Source organism: Otolemur garnettii, unplaced genomic scaffold, assembly GCF_000181295.1.
Source record: "Otolemur garnettii isolate 467f Iridium unplaced genomic scaffold, OtoGar3 scaffold00042, whole genome shotgun sequence".
Classification (NCBI taxonomy): domain Eukaryota; kingdom Metazoa; phylum Chordata; class Mammalia; order Primates; family Galagidae; genus Otolemur; species Otolemur garnettii.
Genome location: NW_003852437.1, coordinates 9,947,927 through 9,963,519, shown reverse-complemented (window position 1 = coordinate 9,963,519; position 15,593 = coordinate 9,947,927). Strand labels below are relative to the sequence as shown.

The window sequence follows — 15,593 nt, the reverse complement described above, 5'->3', positions numbered from 1 at the left end:
CTGACGGGCAAATGTCTCCTGGGACAGACCTCTCTCTCATCCTCTGCTTCACACTCTCCTTTTCCATTCCTCCTCTCTTGCCGCCTCCAACCTTGGCACCTCTTTGGCGCTTACCAAGAAACACGGCTGTTATTTCCCCCAACAAGCTTGAGTTGTTCAGGGTACCAGCTTCTCTGTGCTGTTGACAAGGTCACTCATTTTTTTTCCACCTTTCAGAAATTTAACAAAATCTCTGGTCTGTGGGCGGCGCCTGTGGCTCAAAGGAGTAAGGCACTGGCCCCATATGCCAGAGGTGGCGGGTTCAAACCCAGCCTCAGCCAAAAACTGCAAAAAAAAAATCTCTGGTCCACTGATGGCTCCCTCTCTTGTTGGGAATTTATTCTCTCTGTATACATGTTTACTTTTCCACACATTTTTTCCTAGACTGATCAGAAGAGATATATTTAAGAGAGTCCACTTTACCATCCTGAATCAGAAGCTCCCTGAAATACAAATAAAATGTTCTAAGCTTAGGGTTACTTCTGCTTACCATGGAGTCCATCTTCACTTGTTTGACAGTACTTCCAAATAAAGGAATATTCTTTTAATTTTACTTAAAAGATCCTGTAAATCTGCGGATTTGGAAGAAAAAATGATTTGCAAACATTTTACAGGCCAGGATATTGAGACCATCGAGATGCCCTGCCCAGGCCTGCATAGCTAACAGCAGCCAAAGTTGGGATGAGACCCACATTAGCTCTTTCAGGAATGCGTAGAAAACAAAACAAGTGGATTTGGCATCCATGTTTATTACAGTAATAGGAATGTCTATCAGCGGGAATTACGGCAAAAATCAGACTAATTATTATGACTACATTCTTCCATTGTTTTCATTTCCATAAACAAGGAACTTCATTGTCAGCTCTGCAGTATATGGTTTTGAAGCTGAGTTATTACCCTCCATGGCTACCTTGTGTGTCAGCTGAAAGACCTTGACATATTGTTTCTTTGTTACATCCAAGATAAGTGGCACTTAGCACATCTAGCTCCTTATAGCCTGAGCGTGAAATAATTGCTTAGGAACCTACAACTGCTTATTTAAAGGGTGGAGACTCTTAATATAATTATAGAGCCAAAACTCAGCTCAGCTTCACCTGGGAAATCTCAGCAGCGCACTGTTAATCTTCAGGTGACTTCTCAGTTGAGTTCTCCATCACTCTCCAGAATCCTCAGGGATTTTCCTTGTGTTTGTGACATAAAGGTTATCTGTCCTGGTGAATCAGAACCAACAAGGAATGGAGGAAAGACTCTGCACTACTGGCCGGCTGAAAGCAGCTGGACATTTCAGCCGTAGTCATGACACTTCATGTGTCCTCATCACTGATGTTTCTGGTTGAAATGCTTCCATTATAGCAGTTCATTGCTCCCAGAAAGTTGAATTTTTCTTAATGCAACATTAAGACACAGTGTGTTGGCCTGGCGTGGTAGCTTACACCTATAATCCTAGCATTCTGGGACGCCAAGGCTGGTGAATTGCTTGAGCTCAGGAGTTCAAGTCCAACCTAAGCAAGAGCAAGACCCTGTCTGTACTAAAAGTAGAAAAGCTAGCCAGGCATTGTGGTGGGTGCCTATAGTCCCAGCTACTTGGGAGGCTGAGGTAAGAGGATCTCTTGAGCCTAGGAGTTTGAGGTTGCCATAACTATTACACCATGGCACTCTACCATGAGACTCTGTCTCAAAAAAAAGAAAGAAAGAAAGAAAGACAATGTTATGTTATTCATCGAGGAGAGGAAAAAGAGATAGATGGGAAAAAATTCAAAAACAAAAGTACCTATTTTAGAGACGCTTATACTCATTTGCATGTATGACGGGAAACCAACTCTCTTAAATCTCTAGATCAGGGGTCCTCAGACTTTTTAAACAGGGGGCTAGCTCACTGTCCCTCAGACCGTTGGAGGGCCGGACTGTGGGCCCCGGGTCAAGTCAGCTGCTAAGCAGGACAGGCAGCAGTGGCAAAAAAACCTGGCAGGCTGGATAAATGTCCTCAGCGGGCTGCATGTGGCCCGCGGGCTGCAGTTTGAGGACGCCTGCAAGTCTAGATAGTCACTATCTTCTTGAATTAGTGAATTAGATATTCACTATCTTCTTGTGCTAGTATGTATTTTAAAAGACGGCGTGATCAAACATTTTTAATGACCACTTGAGATTTTTTCACCAGTCATAGCATAGTTGTTTGTTTCTTTCTTTTGTGTTTTTTTTTTTTTTTTTTTGAGACAGAGCTTCACGCTGTCACCCTGGGTAGAGTACCCTGGCATTACAGCTCATAGCAACCTCATACTCTTGGGCTTAAGCGATTCTCTTACTTCAGCCTCCCGAGGAGCTGAGACTACAGGCACCTGCCATAAGACCAGGCTATTTTTTGGTTGCAGTTGTCATTGCTGTTTGGCAGGCTCGGGCTGGATTCCAACCCACCAGCTCTGGTGTATGTGGCTGGCATCCTAGCCTCTTGAGCTACAGACACCGACCCTGTTTTGTTTCTCGTTTTTTTAATTTTGGCATAATCACCCAGCCCACATTCCTCTAAATTTATAAGAAATATTTACTGGGTACTTTTTAAAACACAGAAGAAAAATTCACTGCCAAGGACCAGCCGCCCAACAGAAGCACTATGGAAGAATCTCTCCACTCTCCCACCCGACCACTCTGCGACCCTCCTTCACATTCACAGAAACCATTGTAGAACCAACCTAAGACCAATGGTTGGAAAAACTAACAAATAGGAAGGTGGACAAGGAGAAAAACAAAGAAAGATGCTCCCCCTAAAGGGAGGAGGACCTACCACAGAGGAGTCTGTGCAATGGAAGACGAGAGGAAGGGACCTTCAGCCACACCCCTACCGGAAATCGCTCAGTCCACTTCCCTCCAGGGGCAGTGCTGGAGAGATACGGACTACTGATTATTAAGGGGAGAGTCCAGGGAGTAGCCAACTAGACTTCATTAACGACCATTCAAAAAGTGTTTTTGGACACCTACAAGAGCACGATCCTTAAAAATAAGACAAAGCAACTTTTCCCTTTATCCAATGTCCTTACTTATTCAAAACCTAAAAAAAAAAATTCCTTTTCCCAGATTTGAAAACAAACAAACAAAAAAGCTTCAAACTAGAAACATGATTGGTATACCTGGTTTATTGGGAAAAATGCATAAGGAAAACTTCAATTGTTTACTCCGCAACTTACAAAATAATAATTTGACATATACAATGAGTTGGTTTTCATTATGTAAGTATAAATGTTAAAAAAAAAAAGTACACAATCATATACATGCCATTCAGAAAAACTCACATCTCTGAATTCTCCAATTACATGTTTTACATCAGGTATTTTAAATCTGTTTACCAAGGAAGACCAGGTTTCTTTTTCTTTCTTTCTTTTTTTTTTTTTTTTTGAGACAGAGTCTCACTATGTCACCCAGGGTAGAGTGCCGTGGCATCACAGCTCACAGCAACCTCCAACTCTTGGGCTTAAGTGATTCTCTTGCTTCAGTCTCCCACGCAGCTGGGAGTGGAAGACCAGGTTTTTAATTACATGTAGTTTCTGCTTACAGCTGCCATCTATCAGAAGCTGTGTCTACATGATGAGAGCCCAGTTAAACCTGATTTTTGTTTCAGGGGCTAAACAAATCAAGCCACTTCTTCAGACTATTTTAATGGCACTTCAGTGATGGGAATGGCTCTCCTAATGCTTTGCTACACAATCTAATCAGAGCTATCAGTCATGATGTATTAGACCCCGGCCATCTTTCAATCAAGTCAACACTGGTTCTGAACATATAGACACAAAACAGTACAGATCTATTACTAACAGCATTTTCCCATCCCTTAACCCCATACAGAAATTTAAAAGAGAAAATTTCATCTTAACATTTCACCACTACAAAGGCCTTCCTATTGCAACGGGCTTTGACTATGAAACAATACTTTCCTAGATAACATATCAGGACAACATGAAGCTTAGCAAAAACATAATTATTCAGAATATTGCTATAATTATCACAAATGATATGCATTTAGGAAACTATTTGGCTTCTTTAACTAGCGAAAGGCTTTAAAAAACACACAGGCACTTTGTTTGCAGTTCTTTTAGAAGGTCTGGCCACTGACAATTTTTACCAATTCTATCAGTCTTCTCCTTACCCCTCCTACACCCAGTCCATTCTGTGTGGAAATGAACAAAAACTTGATCAGATTACTAAATCTTGGAAGCCTTCCCATTTTCACCTTATCAAATGTTAAGTTTCGTGTTCATATTCTCTTACAAGGGCAACATAAATGTGATGAGCGATACAAAGAAATATCGGCACAGCACGAGTGGTTAGTGAAAAGAAATGTCTCGTTTAACTCCACACGCATATAAAAGGTGACTATGAAACTGGAACACTAATATTTATTCCTAAATTATTTTAGCACTTTTGACTATTTAATATTATGAGCCCTGCCAAAAAATAGATACAAAGTCAGCTGGAGGAAAGAGTTTCTTTCTCTGGAAACCATTTGGCAGCAATGATTTTCTTCCGCTCTGGCTCCCGGGTTACGCGGGCGGGTAGAAGTACCTGGGCTTGGCGTTGCCCAGAAGGTCGTCTTCGTAGTTGGGGAGGCAGCAGAAGAAGAAGGAGCAACCGATCAGGATAATGGTGGCCGCCCACCCGAAGCCGTAGGCCCAGTTATAGATGTAAGTGACAGCGGGGTTGGCATGAAGGTTGAAGGTCTGCGTGTACTTCACAGGGTAAATGATCAGGGAGATGATCTGGAACACAGCTGGAAGAAAAAAGCCCCAGATTGAATAAATGCACACGCACATTCGAATGAATGAAACTAACCTCTTCTACAAAGTTTCTGCCTTTAAAAAAAGTGTTTAATCCACTTACAAATACAAAGGAGGCGGGAGGAATCAAATCCTAAAATAGACTATCGTGTGGAAGAAATGCCTGGCTCTGAGAAGTGTCGTGCATATACCGCATATTGCGAAATACAGGAACCAATCAGAGAATGGCTCTATATTGCACGTGGAAGCAGTACATACACTAAGGTAAAAAGCGTGAAACCGTGGACAGGAAGGAAGAGCCTACAGAAGCCCCTGTCTGCTCATCTTTCTGTCTCCTGTGCCAACACATATGAATGTGCTCAGTGTTTACAAAACTTTTACATATACTATATACGTGTATCTATACAAACACAGGCATGCGCACAAGCACACACACCAGACTCAATGCTGAGACTGTATATTTCTGGAATATTCATTCTCTATGTGGCCAATGCTTGTAATCCCAGCACTCGGGAAGGCCAAATGTTCAAGACCTGCCTGAGCAAGTGTGAGATCCATTTCTACCAAAAAAGAAGAATAGAAAATTGAGCTGGGAATGGTGATGCCCTGCACCTGGAATCCCAACTACTCAGGAGGCTGAGGCAGGAGGATCGCTGGAGCCCAGGAGTTTGAGGCTGCTGGGAGCTATGATGACCTCACTGCACTCTAGCCTGGGTGACAGAGCAAGACCCTTTCTCTACAAAAACCAAAAAAACCAACAGTGAATGACTACGTGAAAGAACGAGCCAATGATGGAAATGACCAATGTGGAGAATCCACAGGCAGAGGAGGTGGGAGCATCAGGAGTGCAGGAGGGCAGGGGAGGGCACTTGACACTGGGGCTGGTGGGCACAGCAAGAATAGGAGGGAGTGATCACTGGGCTCAGGGAAGTGTAAGGGAGGATGTGGAAAGGAAAATGTATATGAGGAAGACTTCTAAACTCTTTGGCACAGAGTCACATTATTATAAGTAATCATTATAGTAGCATTTTAAGCTACTTTAAAATAAAAGTAACTTTATTAAATCTGAATTTACTTCTGTGATCTTTTCAATGAACATGCATGAATTTTATAAAGCTACAGTGATGTAAGCCTTAGGGAACTTCACCCTTTTAAGCCTAGGGAACCCAGCCCAAGGGGGCCTTCCTCTTGGCTCGTGTGTGCTCACATGGACCTCTCTGTTCACAAGGCTTTTCTGCCCAGTTTCCAAGGCCATCTGCTCACTTTGTATTTGGACCCCAGGTCTGCAGCTGGATTTCTCCTTTGGTCCCGTGAGCCTAAGTTGGTGTCTTGAGAAATGACCTGTGGCCTCGTGTTGCCCTTATCAGCACCTTCTCTTCTCCTTTCCTCAGAAAATCCGGTTTTACTTCTGAATCCAACTCTGTGGCTAGGATCCAGCCCCTCTGACAGACTTCTCTAGTGCCAGGGAACCTGCCTAACATTTCAACTACTCTTTCTAATCCCCTAGTTCCTGTATTCTGTTAATAATGTTCATTGTAGCTCTACCTAACTGCATGCCTTGATTTCTTCACAACACTTGTGTCTGGATTACCAGACCCTGGGAGGGACCAGAGCCACATTCACACTGGCTCTTTGTTGTAGATGCCAGCTCTGGCCCCTCCTAGGGTCTTCCAGCCTACAGCAGAACCCCTTTCGCAACCGGCCACATCATGAGACCACACAACTCTTTCAACAAGTGAACTGGTACAGGGGCATTCAGGTGCCCTCAGCACGGGGCTCACAGCAGGGCTGGGGACCACTATGGAGAACACGGCACTGCCAGGACTGACTCCAGGTTCTGGGACAGTGGTGTCCGCGGATGGGGCCAGCTACGAGAGAAGGGGCACACACCATGACAACCTTGGTCCCTTGACAGGGGAGCACTGAATATCGTCTGAGGCACAGGAGGAAAGGAGTCCCAGATCTGAAAACACCTCTCTCTCTCTGCTACTGCCCTTGGTGACACCTCTTCTGAGAACAGATCATAAACTGAAACTGTCACACATCTTCTGTGTGGATCGGCCACCACTCTGCGGCTGCCTGCTGAAGGTATGAATGAAGAAGTGCTGACACAGACTCACCAGCCAGGGCCAGGAGGCCTCCAATCACTCTCAGGAAGACCAGCATCTGGGGTCCACAGAGGGCAAAGAAGGACAGGATGAAGCAGATCACCAGGATGATAAAGCCACAGAAGAGTGTGGCAGCGGCTGCTCTTCCCCACGCTGCGAGAAAAAAGAAAAAGAAGGGATTCACAAAGCAGACGTGGCCAGTGGAAAAATTACTTATCACAGCATGCATAGGGTACGGGGGAGGGGGGGGTTTAAATCTCTATTATGTTTGGATGGAGGGACAGTTTCTCTCTTGACAGAACTTAAGGCTCTCCACAATTAAGGGAAGAACAGGCAATTCCTATCAGGACCTCAGTGACAGCAACTCAGGAATGCTTTCCCACCCCACCCCTGCCCCTCACTTGTTTTTTGGAACTTATTCCTTATAAGTATTCAGAACTTATTCCTCAAGAGTTCTTAATTATAGGTCTTTGTCCTAAGCAAGAATCAGAATGAGATGGAAAATGAGTTTTAGTCTGAAGACCGACATGTATGGGCATCTCTGGCCCTGGGTCACCGTGCTCTGCTCTAAGGAAACAGGGTAATACATGATACACATGAACGATTCTAGTTGAGAATTCCTATTGTTCAGCCTACACTGATTTTTAAATCTCTTCATGCACAGCCGTCTGGAGGTAATAACTACCATTTAGAACATGCATTAGTTCACTGAATCCTCACAACAACTTCTTAAAGTTCACATTATGATTTCTATCTTAGAAATGAGGATGTACTTAGGCTTTAACTAATCATAGCCATACAGCTATTAAGAAGTTTAGACAGAGTTTGATTTCTAGCCTGTTTAAATTCAAAACTTGAGGCTCAGCGCCTGTAGCTCAGCAGCTAGGGCGCCAGCCACATACACCTGAGCTGGCGGGTTGGAATCCAGCCCGGGCCTGCCAAACAGCAATGACAACTACAACCAAAAAATAGCCGGGCATCGTGGCGGGTGCCTATAGTCCAAGCTATGTGGGAGGCTGAGGCAAGAGAATCACTTAAGCCCCAGAGTTTGAGGTTGCTGTGAGCTGTGATGGCATAGCATTCTACCAAGGTTGACCAAGTGAGACTGTCCCCCCCCCCAAAAAAAATTCAAAACATGACTTTTTTGCAATATAAGTTACAAACCATATAATCTACCCTTTTATGAGTGTATAATTCAGTAGTTTCACTGTATTCACAGATTTGGGCAACCATCTCCACTAAAAATTCTAGAACATGTTCATCACCCCAAAAAGAAAGCCCATACCCATTAGCAGTCATTCCCCATTCCCCTCTTCCTCCAGGTTCTGGCAACTGTTAATCTACTTTCTGTGTCTACAAATTCACCAGTTTCGGGCATTTCATATAAATGGAATCACTATACTACGTGGTCTTTTGTTAAGTGGTTTCTTTCAGAGAGCTTAGGTCGTCATGTTACAGCGTGAATCATTACTTTATTCTTTATTCTTTTTTATGGTAGAATAATATTCTATAGTATGGATCTCCCACATTTTGTTTATCTATTCATTCCTTCAAGGAAGAACAGGCACACTTGACCTAATAGTCTTTATTACATTTGAAATGGAGAGTCATGAGTCAGGGCCCCCAACGCCCTGGTCTAACTCTTCCCCTCTAATGCGGTGCACGGCACAACACTTACCCTCACTTAATTCTCGGTCACTGACTGGTCAAAATAAAGCAAAGATAGGGGCTAGCAGAAACATCACTCTCACACATATTTTATTTTTATGTTATATTTTACATTTACAGTTTTTATTACTTTCCTCCAAGTCTTCTTGTTTCTGTCACTGAGAGATTTTAGGGACCAGGTTAGAATGGGAATGTTTTCTTTTAAAATAGAAATGAATGGCTCGGCGCCTGTGGCTCAATCGGCTAAGGCGCCAGCCACATACACCTAAGGTGGCGGGTTTGAATCCCCAGCCCGGGCCTGCCAAACAACAATGATGGCTGCAACCAAAAAATGGCCGGTGCTGTGACGGGCGCCTGTAGTCCCAGCTACTTGGGAGGCTGAGGCAGGAGACTCACTTGAGCCCAGGAGTTGGAGGTTGCTGTGAGCTGTGAGGCCATGGCACTCTACCCAGGGGGATAGCTTGAGGCTCCGTCTCAAAAATAAATAAATAAATAAAATAGAAATGAATATAACCAAAATGTTAAATGTAATAAGTCTCTTTTCTCACTTTTCCTTTGGACTTCAAGTTAGGTAACTTTTTTTTTTTGACAGTCTTACTATGTTGCCCTCGGTAGAGTGCTGTACTGTCACAGCTCACAACAACCTCAAACTCTTGAGCTCAAGCAATTCTTTTGCCTCAGCCTCCCAAGTAGCTGGGACTATAGGCACCCGCCACAATGCCTGGTTATTTCTGGGCTACAGTTGTAATTGTTGTTTAGCAGGCCCGAGCCGGGCTCGAACCTGCCAGCCTTGGTGTATGTGGCTGGTGCCCTAACCACTGAGCAATGGGCACTGAGCTCAAGTAAAGTAACTTGCAAGAGAAGAGGGACCATGCTCTGGAAAGAACATTAATTAATCAGACCTTCTCAAAGCATAGCCCCCATGCCCTGGTCTAACTTTCAGTTATGACTCAAAATAAGTCAAAACTCAAAATAAGCAGCGGTGCTTATTAAAAACATGCAGAATTTGTGCCTCCCTCCAGTTACTGAGTCGGAGAGGCAGTACGTAGGAATCTTCACCTCAGTAGTTTCTTATATCCACACTAAAGTTTTAGAACAACTAGGACAGATGATTACACTCCTTATAAAATAGACACAGCACTACCAAAAAGGAGGACCTAATTTTCAGTATGTGCCCCCTCCCCATTACAATCCTATTTCTATAGTCTTTGTATGGTTACTGCCAAACATGGAGTTCAATTAAATCCAATCATTCATTTCAAATAAGCAAAAACTTATTATTTTTCTTTTATGAACTCACACATTTGAAACATTGCATATCCCTCTATGCCTGCAGAGGAACGGACACACGATGAGAACAAATGGCAGGGCTGCATGTGAGTTTTCAGTAAAAGCAAGAAAATTCTCAGACTTTAACTATCACAGATTAAGGGTTGAAAAGCCTAGGTACATAAATTCTATAGAATATTTCTATAAAGATATTATCAATTTATTTATTTGAGGACCAAAAACATTATGACTATTACTACTTCTAACATTCCAGAAGCAGCATGATTTATTCTTAGTTTCAGGTACTTGGAAGGAATTAAATAAAAGAAAGGGTAAGCCAATTCACCTAACCTGAGGACAGCAGGCAAACATAAATGAAAGACCATTTTATGAACTTTTCCTACACTACGTTAGAACAATGTAGTTAATGTCTTGCTTGCCTAAAATGCTGAGTCTAAATAAAATCAGACAAACGGAAAATTAAGCAACATTTTATCTTGGGAAAGGCTTGCCTTGGAAGTAGAACATGTAAAACCTGCTCCTTGCAGCACGGAAACACCCACATTAAATCACTTAGCCATCGTGTAAGGCAGAGATCTTGGCAGGGTTTTAAAGATCCTGAGTGATGAAGGACAAACCTCTTCAAGTAAGGCAATCTGCCTTCTCAAGGCAATGACTATTTTGTTTTACAATGATGAAATGGACCACACCAGGTCTGAGCAGGGTCCCCCCAGCCCAACCGTTCTTCTGTGAAGGGTCTGTCAGTAGTGGAGACTTAGAACACAGCTACTCTCCGTGACACACATTTTTTTTGAAATTTAGTCTCACTACGTTATTCTGGGTAGAGTGCTGTGGCGTCACAGCTTACAGCAACCTCCAATTCTTGGGCATCACACTCACAGCAACCTCCAACTCTTGGGCTTAAGCAATTCTCTTGCCTCAGTCTCCCAAGTAGCTGGGTCTACAGGCACCTGTCCCAATGCCCAGCTATTTTTTTGGCTGTAGTTGTCATTGCCGTTTGGCAGGCCCAGGCTAGATTCAAACCCTCCAGCTCTGGTGTATGTAGCTGGCACCCTAGCCGCTGAGCTACAGGCGCCGAGTCCATGACACACCTTTTGAAAAGTTAAGTTTACACCCTAATTACCTTTGGTCTTCATCACCCAGAAATGAGCCTCACATCTACAAATTAGAGCTGTTCATATTTTGATATTATACCATGGTCTACATTATACCGTATTTACCAATCCCAATGGAAAACATCAATTTTTAGAAGTTGTCCTAGAGCTACGCGTTTTACTTTTATTTTGAGACAGAGTCTCATTCAGTTGCCCTGGGTAGAGTGGTGTGGCATCATAGCTCATGCAACCTCAAACTCCTGGGTTCAAGTGATCCTCTTGCCTCAGCCTCCTGAGTAACTGGGACCACAGACGCCCACAACAAAGCCTGGCTATTTTTAGAGACGGGGGTCTTGCTCTTGCTCTTGCTCAAGCTGGTCTCCAACCCATGAGCTCAGGTAATCCAAAGCTCGGCCTCGGCCTCCCAAAGTGTGGGGATTACAGACGTGAACCACCGTGCCCGGCCTCATCTCCATGTTTCCTGATTCAACAGATGGTTCTCAGTTCTTCCAGGGCAGACTGACCATCTTTATCCAATCTGTACACAGTTTGTCCTCCATTACCAATCTCTACACCAAGGTGCATTATCTTTCCTAATTCATATGTGTGTGTGGAAAGGAGTGGGGCAGAGTCTCATTTGCCAATTGTTAGTCTCCGAATGACATGAAAAAACACAGTGGTGGGGCACGGTGGCTCAAGCCTGCAATCCCAGACCTCTGGGAAGCCGAGGCAGGAGGACTACTTGACCTTAGGAGTTTGAGACCAGCCTGAGCAAGAGTGAGACCCAACTCTATAAAAAACAGAAAAATTCCCTGGGTGTGGTGGCATATGAGTTTAAGCCTCGGAATTGAAGGCTGCTATGACAACACCACTGCGCTGTCTAGGCAACAGAGTGAGACCCTATCCCAAAACCAAATAAAACAATTAAAAAAAAAAAAAAGGAGTGGCAAATAGATGCTATTTGTTATGTTTCTTTAAGGGAAGATAAATTTATATATATAATTCATGATGTTCTAAGTTCATCTTCTAAGTCCCACTTGGAGAAGTTCATGCTATCAAAGAAACCAGCAGCATTATAAATCCACTTTTAAGAAAAATGCAGTAAAGATCTGTGTAGAGCAGTGATTTTTAACTGGTATGTTGTGAAAGGATCCTTAGGTGTGCTGTAAAAAATTTTGAAGATCATTCATTAAATTATTTTTTAAAGAAGTTCAAAGCACAGTAAGTATATTCTTTTTTTTAACTTTTTTTTTTTTTTTTGAGGAACATAATTTAAGTGAGGTTTGGAAGTTTAACTATAGGTTTAAGTGTGCTGTGAGATAAAAAAAAGGTTGAAAAACACTAGTTTAGGGTGGCACCTGTGGCTCAAAGGAGTAAGGTGCCAGCCCCATATGCCAGAGGTGGCAGGTTCAAACCCCGCTCTGGCCAAAAACTGAAAATAAAACCAAAAAAAAAAGAAAATCTTTTTTTTTTTAATTGAGACAGAGCCTCAAGCTGTCCTCCTGGGTAGAGTGCTGTGGCATTACAGCTCACAGCACCCTCCAACTCCTGGGCTCAAGCGAGTCTCCTGCCTCTGCCTCCCAAGTAGCTGGGACCACAGGCGCCTGCCACAACGCCCGGGTATTTTTTGGTTGCAGCCGTCATTGTTGTTTGGCAGGCCCGGGCTGGGGATTCAAACCCGCCACCTTAGGTGTACCTGGCTGGCTCCTTAACTGGTTGAGCTATAGGTGCTGAGCCAAAAAAAAAAAAAAAATCTTGAAAAACACTAGTTTAGATGAATAATCTCACTTCGCTATCTCTTGCAAAGATTCAACATTAAATCCAGAATATAGAAACAATCACTAATAAAATTAAGTCTTTCCTAGGAAGTTTTTTAAGATTTTTGTTATGAGAAAGTATGCTATACATTTTTCCAGAATTTACATATGAAAACATAATGTTATAAAGTAAATGTAGCCGGAAAAAGACAGTTAGGTCAACAGATAAGAAGAGAATATAAAAAGTAAAAATAAATAAATATCTTGAATGTCAAGCTAGAAGTGATAAGCTGAAAAAAACTTCTAAGAGAAGAAGAGTATTGCTAATATTTTTACTATTATTGGTAATATTGTGGAGCTTATCGCTAATTTTCTCCCCAAGTTACTACTTCTTATAATAGACTTGCCTTCCTCCGCAGTTTTACATATGGGCACCAAACAGACCAGAAAAGTCTGTGGCCTACCCCCTTGCTCAGGGTGCTGAAGACACCAGTGTGTCACCTAAGTAGAGTGCAGTCCTTATCCAGAACAAAGGATTCATCTATCAACAGTATCAAAGGCCCTAACTAGTGAATCTGAGATTTTATCAGGTTTCTTACCAGGAGGGCTCTTTATGTCAAAAACAGGCAGAACTGGAAACTATTCAAAACCAGAGTTTAAAAAATAAAAAATATACCCTTTGCAAATAAATACAAACACGAGAAGATGATATATTCAGAAATACAGTTTCGCTCATCTGCAGTGATTGGCCAGTGCTTCTGACACTGAGAAGTGATATCACGGGTCATGTGGGGAACTTGCTAAAATGCAGATTCCCGTTCAGCGTGGGGCCCAGACACTGACTGTGCAATCACCTTTCACACAACGCTGGTGCTCCTCTGCCACCTTTTCTTTCAGTAGCAAAAATCCAGAGGACAACTCATGCAGGCCCCCCCAAATCGACATAAAAAGAGGCTATTCTGTGGAAGGTAGCAAAAGACTCAACAGAGGGATGGCAGGGACGGCAGGGACCACCACCCTGGAGAGCACTGCACGGTGGTGTGAAATTCTTCACATGCTCTGCATTTTCTCCTGAACCAGAGCCAGATGCCAGGGTGTCTTTTATAGAACCACTTACTTTAACCCTTTATGGTAAAGGACTGAGCTAATCCATGGTGGGGCTGGGGGTGGGGGGGGACAACCACCTACACAGGAAGAGGTGAAAGGAAACTTTACCCTAATGGCAAGACAACTAGGGGTGGATTTCTACCTTTCAGTATTTGAAAATCTGGCAGATGGAAGCAGGTTAGAAAGTGGAAGCACTCACTCCACGGGTATAAAAGAAGGACGTGTAACAAACAGCATCTTCCAGGGAACAGAATATAAGTTTCTTGATTAAAGGGAAGATCAGTCAGAGTTGGAGGGACTCGGGCTTTGGTGAAAGCCTGACCTCCATGCTTTTAAATGTCCGTCTATTCTAATAGTCTAGACGTCTGTGTCCCTTGACAGGAGGAAGACAGGTTAGGTCACCAAAAAGGGACTGACACTCTCTGGGGCACCTACTGCTGAGTGAGGCAAATGTGGAATGAACTGGTCTGGATCCCTGGTTTCTAAACTTCTAGATTTTACAAATTAAAAAAAAAGAAAAAAAAAATATATATATAAAATTTATTAACAGAGTAGCCAACTTTGCTGTGTAAGGACATGACCATACACACATGCTCATCCAGAGAGTAATCTGTCTGCTAATGCCTAATTTCGTAAGAGATGGACAATACCTTTCACCCCCACAAAAAAAGCTACTTCCAATCCAAGTTCTTCAAGTACAGTGTGTCCCCAAGGTCACCATACATATACATAGGAAAAGTGGAAACTATAGCTACATGTACCTTTATTGCCTTTATTTACAAAATAGTCATTACAAAATTTTACAAAATATTTATAAAACTCCTCTATGTTGATATATAAGTATAAAATATATAAAATACGAGTTTGTTAATTTTTCCTACTTACGGCAATCTTTGGGACACCCTGAAGAGTTAGCCTAACGTAAACTATTGACTTGATACTGATTTTTCGCGTTTCCTGTATCTCTGAGAGCCATGGAGCTAAGTAACCTAAAACTATTTCCTATAATACTCTGATCCTTTGACTTGTCCAAGAGTGATCTCAATTCTGTATAAAAAAAACATTGGATGCATTCTGTAGTGTGCAAGAGGAGTCTTAGTAAAAATGAGGTTTTGTACTTCAGGTTTAAGATTCAGAATCCAGATTTAAGGCAAATGCTGTCAATCTTTGCTGACTCTCTCCTTTTACTCTGGTGCATAAACTTATCACCATTACAGTTCATCTGAGATTTGAAATCTACATAACTGAGGCTTAAAATATCGTCTTTCTTAAATCTGGAAAAGAAGGGGCCAGTGGCACAAAAAATAGTATGAACATGCCTTCCAATTGAATGTCACACTTTATTCATAGGTGAAATGTGAATGGTCATTTCAATCACAAATCTGGATGCTGTTGTCCTGTTTTGACAAATATAAGCCATGATTTTTTAAAAATTTAAACACGTACCTGTTAAGCTCAGTTGTAATTTAGCTGCTTTAACACCATGTTAAAGAAAATATTCAGCAAATAATTTAGCTCAGTTTGGTCATCTGAAATTCTTTAAAAACTGTAAGTCATGAAGAATATTCTGGTTGTTTTTTTTTTTTTTACACAGTTCTACGGAATTATTTACTTTTATGAAAATATCTATATTCTTCAGTATTACCGTCAATACTTGCCAGGTGTAACCTGTGTCTTTACTACCAAAATGAAGGTATTAACGTTATGAATATGAACTAACAACAAAAGAGATGGTCAAAACCAGCGGTTCTCAACCTGTGGGTCGTG

At 42.3% G+C, this 15,593-nt stretch overlaps 1 protein-coding gene across 1 annotated transcript in view; it reads right to left on the bottom strand.

Annotated features, from left to right (window-relative positions):
• Positions 1-3,149: 3,149 nt before the first annotated feature.
• PERP (PERP, TP53 apoptosis effector) overlaps positions 3,150-15,593 on the bottom strand; it is a 16,559-nt gene continuing 4,115 nt past the window's right edge. Inside the window, exons 3-4 of the mRNA XM_003790290.3 lie at positions 6,923-7,063; positions 3,150-4,795 (exon numbers count right to left, since the gene is read on the bottom strand). Of these exons, the coding sequence (XP_003790338.2) occupies positions 4,569-4,795; positions 6,923-7,063 (368 nt within the window). The 3' untranslated portion in view covers positions 3,150-4,568. The remainder of the gene's footprint in view (positions 4,796-6,922; positions 7,064-15,593) is intronic.